The 5949-nt window shown below is 39.6% G+C and overlaps 1 protein-coding gene across 1 annotated transcript; it reads left to right on the top strand.

Annotated features, from left to right (window-relative positions):
* The first annotated feature begins 377 nt into the window (after positions 1–377).
* LOC117783065 lies at positions 378–5371 on the top strand. Its single transcript, XM_034620240.1, has 5 exons — positions 378–1477; positions 2342–2673; positions 3061–3405; positions 3744–4529; positions 4830–5371. The coding sequence occupies exons 1-5, from the start codon at positions 378–380 to the stop codon at positions 5273–5275; spliced, it is 3009 nt and encodes a 1002-aa protein (XP_034476131.1). The 3' UTR covers positions 5276–5371.
* The last annotated feature ends 578 nt before the right edge of the window (positions 5372–5949 follow it).

Raw genomic sequence — 5949 nt, 5'->3', positions numbered from 1 at the left:
TGCTGTCATATTCCATAAATTTGTCAAAACAAGCAATTTTCATGTGGAATGTCAGTTTAATAATTTGAAGTGATGAGCCTTCACAATTTTGCAGCGATAATTCATATTTTTTTTAATTATTTCATAATCGATTTCATCAAAAATCCAAGCAAGCCAAAGAAAATGTTTTCTTTTGCTCTCTCTTCCTGATACAAGTTTGCATTTCATAGCACGAGTTTTAAGAATTAAATTTATGAAAACTTAATCGTTATTCACAAGAAATAAAATATAATCGATTTCATAGATTTAAAATCGAATCGAGTGTCAGCACTATTTTTTCAACAGAAGTCATAAAAGTGTCGCTATTTGCAATGTCAAAAGAGGTGAAAAAATTAACAATGCCGGGAAGTCTGAAAACGGAGAGTGATGATAATAATGTTTCCCAAGCAAAAGTGAGAAAGCCGCCGCTGCAACGAGAGAATCCAATGGAGGCGACACCGCCTGTCAATGATAATGATGTGGTAATTGTGGCAACACCACCAGCTGTTATCATTGACCTCACTGCGGAAACTGATGATCAATTAAGGATTTCTCTGAAACAGCAGCGTCTCATCGATGCTGTCCAGAGATATCCACAGCTCTACGATACACAGCATCCGAAATATTGGAACTATCAATATCGTGGCATGGCTTGGAGGGACATCTCCGACAAGTTAAATGAAGAGGCAACAAAGCTAATGCAGATCTGGTTGCAACTCCAAACGCGCTACGAATGGGAGCTCACTTATAAAAAGGATGTCAACTCACAGTTGAAGAACCAACTCAAATTCCTGGAACCTCATATGTCCACAACATATTTGAGTGTGTGCAAGATGTCATTGTATCTACGGGATGCCTGGTTCGATCCTATTGCGCAATACCGCAGTGTTTTGAATCTGATCAATGTGCTCAAAGCGTGTCCCGAGTTGATGTACTATATAGTGGGTGACTATCGGCGTTGTAATTATAAGCATGCGTTTTGGCAACGTGTCTCGGCTAAGACAGGTGAGAGTCATCAATGTTGCGAGGTCACGTGGCTGCTGTTGCGCACTTTGTATAAGGAACTGGCCGAGATGCGTAAAGCTGGCTATCAGCTGCGGGACGAATGGTACTTTGAGAATATCATGGGATCGCTTTACAAGATAGTCGCCGCCTACGCTGTACGACGTGGTCAAAAGCGTCCAAATCCCTCGAATCAAGACAATTCCTGCCCAACTCCACCGAAATTAAAGTCACCTAACGCTGAGCTTACAGCGATTAGTTATCCACGTACAACTCCACCACAACCGGTGCCGAAATTGCCCCTTGCCATTGTCTATCCGCTGGCAACGAAGTCCTCGACCTCCACCTCCACCTCCACGACAAGCACATCGACTGCCAGCAACAACACTAACCGCGTAATTGTCACCACCAGCGGTAACAGCTCAGTCTTTTCGCTGCCCCGCATTACGGCAATTAGGTTCGTGCCAAAAGTCGATGCCACAACGGGTGCAACTGCTCCTGTTCCTGCAACTGCAACTGCAACAACAACAGCACCACAGTTATCAGCGATGCCTAAGTTACCAATTTCAGTCCCAGTGCCCAAATTGATTCCGCTGACCATGCGCAATAATAAGGTGCCCATGCCCTTAATATCAACCATTAAAGTGCATTGCCCGAATTCCAACTCAGCGCTCAAGGATTTACAATCTTATGCCTCTGGCAGCGGTTGCAATTACAGCGTCACCAGTACCAAAGTCACCAGTAACAGTGATCCCAGTAACAAAGTCATCATTAAGAGCGTCACTAGTAACAGTGTTAGCAGTAACAACGACATCAGTAGCAGCGTCACCAGCAACAATGTCACCAGTAACAGCGTCACTAGTAACAGTGTCACCAGTTACAACGTCAACAGCAACTGCGTCACCAGCAACAACTTCACTAGTAGGAAAATCGCCAGTAACAACGTCACCAGTAACAATGTCACTAGCTGTAACAGCGTCGCTAGTAACAACGTCACCAGTAAGAGCGTCACTAGTAACAGTGTCACCAGTTACAACGTCAACAGCAACTGCGTCACCAGCATCAACTTCACTGGTAAGAAAGTCTCCAGTAACAACGTCACCGGTAACAACGCCACTAGCTGTAACAGCGTCACCAGCAAGAATGTCACCAGTAACAGCGTCACTAGTAACAGTGTCACCAGTTACAACGTCAACAGCAACTGCGTCACCAGCAACAACTTCACTAGTAAGAAAGTCGCTAGGAACAACGTCACCAGTAACAATGTGACCAGTAACAATGTAACTAGCTGTAACAGCGTCGGTAGAAACAGCTTCACCAGTGACAGCGTCACTAGTGACAGCGTCACCAGTGACAGCGTCACTAGTGACAGCGTCACCAGTGACAGCGTCACTAGTAACAGTGTCACCAGTGACAGCGTTAAGCCCAAGGATCCGCCACCGACAATTAAAATTGAGTTTTTTGACTGTCCCGTAAATGGACGCATGTTGTATGCAATTGGCAATGGGCGGGCGGCAAACTTAAATATGCCCAAATTAGCGGTATTTATACGGGAGGTAATGGCTATACCACAGCTACACAGCAAGGATTCAGAATTGGACAGCAAAATCGATGATCTTTGGCTGAAAGTGTCCAAAAAGTTCCGGCTTCAAGGTATATATATTTACTTTTATCTTTGATCCATTTTCGATCATTAGATCCGATACCTAATGGCTACAAGGGGCTTATAAGTTTGTGGCATAAGTGTAGTTGCAATTCTAAAGTGTTTTCTGTGTCTTTTGCCAAATCCTTCAATTATTATTATTAAGCTCAAGTTTTAAAATTTGTATGATTACCGGATAATTGATCAGTTTATTTGTGCAATATGTTAATTTCTGTTTTCAAACAAACCATTGATGACTTTCACATCCCGATGTACATGCTGTTTTTTTTATTTAAGTGAGCAGATATTAAAAGAAGGAGTATGTGCTGACTGATATATGGGTCTTTTACTAAATATTATAATTTTTCAATACGTTTGTTTTTATCACTTGCTTTCAGATGTGGTTTGTCGGGCCATTTGGACATTTCTGGCGAATAACTTTAAACTGTTTCCACAAATTGCACCAATGGCGAAGTTAATGCGGCCTTTTAAGACCAAGCTCATGGTCTGGGAGAAGTCGCATCGTCTGTTTGGCAAATTTGATGAGATTGCACGCAAACATAATTGGATGGTTCATAAGATGAAGCTGCCAGCGTTGATGCAACTCTTTGAGAAGTACGAACATCTTTATGCGGATTTACGTAAACCAAGACCAGGGGAATCGACGTCACTGCCATTGCGTCAGTATACGAAGGAAGAACAACAGGAGGTGTGGCGTGTGGCACGTGAACGCTTTCCATTTAGTAAGTGCAGCATTTAAATTCATTATAAGACATAATGCAAAGTCAAGAACTTTACTATCACAAGTATATAACTAGTACAAATACTTTGAATATATTAATCACAATGAATATAATATTGATCAAAAAACTGCATTAATATTATTTGTTATTTAACTGATAACTAATCTAAAGTAGTCTTAACAGTCTGTAAAATAAATAGCTTTGGGTAATAAGAAAATTTTCCATCAATTAATGATTAAATAAGTAACGATCTATGTGCTTAAAATGCGATTTAAACTTATTATTATCAACTAACTTGCGATATATCTAACTGTAATTTATTTAAATTTACTGTAAAGTGAATCATAGAGATGTTTGGGCCATGTTTAAGTTTGCGTTTGAAACTTTCATGAAGGACTTGGAGCGTGGCATTGAGAATCCCTGGCCAAAAAACTGGTGGCATGCGCTGAAGCAGTTGAGATTTCTGATTAATGTCCGTTATCATCCATTAGAGCCGTATTATTATATAGTGCACAACAAGTTCATGGAGGAGGTTAAACGTTGCAGCATTAAGGATACATTTGGGTGTCCAACAAATGTCCATTTGCAAATGCCCTGGGAGACGGAGGAGGCTAAACATTTGTTTGTCGGCGAGTTGAGTCAATACGATAAGAAAGTGGACAGCGTAGCGGCGGATGTGACGGAAACACAGCAGGACAAGGAGGAGCAAAAGAGTGATCAGGACCAGGATATTGTGGTAGAGTTGGTAGATCAAAAGCAACAGCAAACACAGCCTATGGATTCGGAATTTATGCCGGTTGCCGAACCAGCCCAGAGTTTTAAAAGCGATCCTCGTCATCCGCTGCCCAATGAGTGGACACGACCAAAGAATGATCAGGACCAGGGTATAGTAATGGAGGTGGTAGATCGAAGGCAACAAAAAACACAGCCTATGGATACGGATTTCATGCCGGTTGCCGAACCATCCAAGAGTTTTAAGAGCGATCCTCGTCCTCCGCTGCCCAATGTGGATGCCTATGAGTTGACACGACTGCTCTGCAATGAGCCCAGGACCCATGACAATATGTTCAATGTAGAGAAGCGCTTAGCTTGGCTACGTATTTCCAAGAAACTCAAAACGACAGGTAAATTGACGACAACATTTCACGATTTTTGTTTTAGAGAATTAAATTTATTTTTCGAAAATTTTGTATCAAACTTTGATCACATTCCATTTTATATTTTAGTATATCAAAAATTGTGTTTGACCCGATCGATAATAATTTCTTTTGAAATTTAAAAATTTTTAAATTATTTTTGCAAATGTAAAACATTCTTAACTGAGGCACAATGTTATTTAAGTTTGTGTAACTTCTTAATATTGTTGTTTAACATTTATTTTCAAATTATTGTTTAATAATCAATTGATTTTCTCTAAAACTCAGTAACCGATTGCCGTTTAAGTCTTCAATATGCATTGAGGGAACAGCGTATGTGGAAGATCAGGGATCCGAGTGGTCATTGCTCGCTCTCGGCAAAATATTTTGGCCCCATGACCGACTTATACAATAAAGTGATGGAAACATATCCCGGCCCGACAGAGTCCGAAGTCAAGGATGCATTGTGTCCGACACGTTATATACCAGACATCAATATGTTTACCTGTAAGCCCAGTTTGGTAGTCAAGAATTGGTCCTATGCTGTCGGAACCATTCCATTACATAGTCAAGCTCTATTATGCAGACGTTTGCATTCCATATTTGCCAAGTATGCAAAGTTGGCGAAGGGGGAGGATTGCCCATCTCAAGTGGAAAGCAATTGCAACAATGATGACATCTTGTCAATTAGCGATGTGACAAGCAGCGACAACATTGAGGAGGAAGATTCGTAGTTTAAATACTTTCAAGAGAATTATTTCTATTTTAAATTACATATTCCCACATTGCAACAACAGCAGAAACACTTACTTGAAACGATAAAAACTACAAATGCATTACAAATTTAATTTATAAAATGTTTTTTAGATTTTCTGGTATATTGCAAATGTTAATTATTAATAATACTTTGCTGAATGCACCACAATGTAAATCAGTGGTATCCAAAGTAAGCTAATAAATACTATTTCGTATCACATGTGTTTGGGAAGAGTATTTTATAGCCTACTTTATCCGACATTTGGACAACACTGATTTAAATAAATGCATTCAAGAGCTATTTAAGTAACTAAATAAGACTCTTTGCCCTGACTCACTGACTGACTATAAACTTTGACAGATTTTCCAAGGCAAACAAAATTAAAATTAGTATTATGTATGGAAATTTCGAAATGCATAAAGTATTTTTTTTTTTTCAAGATTTTTTGATTTAAGCGGTAAATTATAGACATTTCTCTTTCGATTGTTTGACCTTTAACTGAATTCTGCATCATTTTATTTATATTTGTTTTTTGTGATTTGAATTATTGCCCTAAGCATTTCACTTTTTACTATAACTTGCCAATATTTAACCAATTTTCATGCGGAATGTAATTTTGCGCTCTAAAACTCTGTTGTTGAACTTTATGTC

The sequence above is a fragment of the Drosophila innubila genome, assembly GCF_004354385.1.
Source record: "Drosophila innubila isolate TH190305 chromosome 2R unlocalized genomic scaffold, UK_Dinn_1.0 1_C_2R, whole genome shotgun sequence".
Lineage (NCBI taxonomy): Eukaryota > Metazoa > Arthropoda > Insecta > Diptera > Drosophilidae > Drosophila > Drosophila innubila.
The sequence above is the reverse complement of the archived record's forward strand: the minus strand, read 5'-3'. Positions and strand labels throughout refer to the sequence as shown.

Coding starts and splice junctions, on each gene's coding strand:
- LOC117783065 (XM_034620240.1), top strand. CDS start 378: ATGCCGGGAAGTCTGAAAACGGAGAGTGATGATAATAATGTTTCCCAA. Junction 2,674..3,060: donor CAAAAAGTTCCGGCTTCAAG/GTATATATATTT, acceptor ACTTGCTTTCAG/ATGTGGTTTGTCGGGCCATT. Junction 3,406..3,743: donor ACGTGAACGCTTTCCATTTA/GTAAGTGCAGCA, acceptor TTTACTGTAAAG/TGAATCATAGAGATGTTTGG.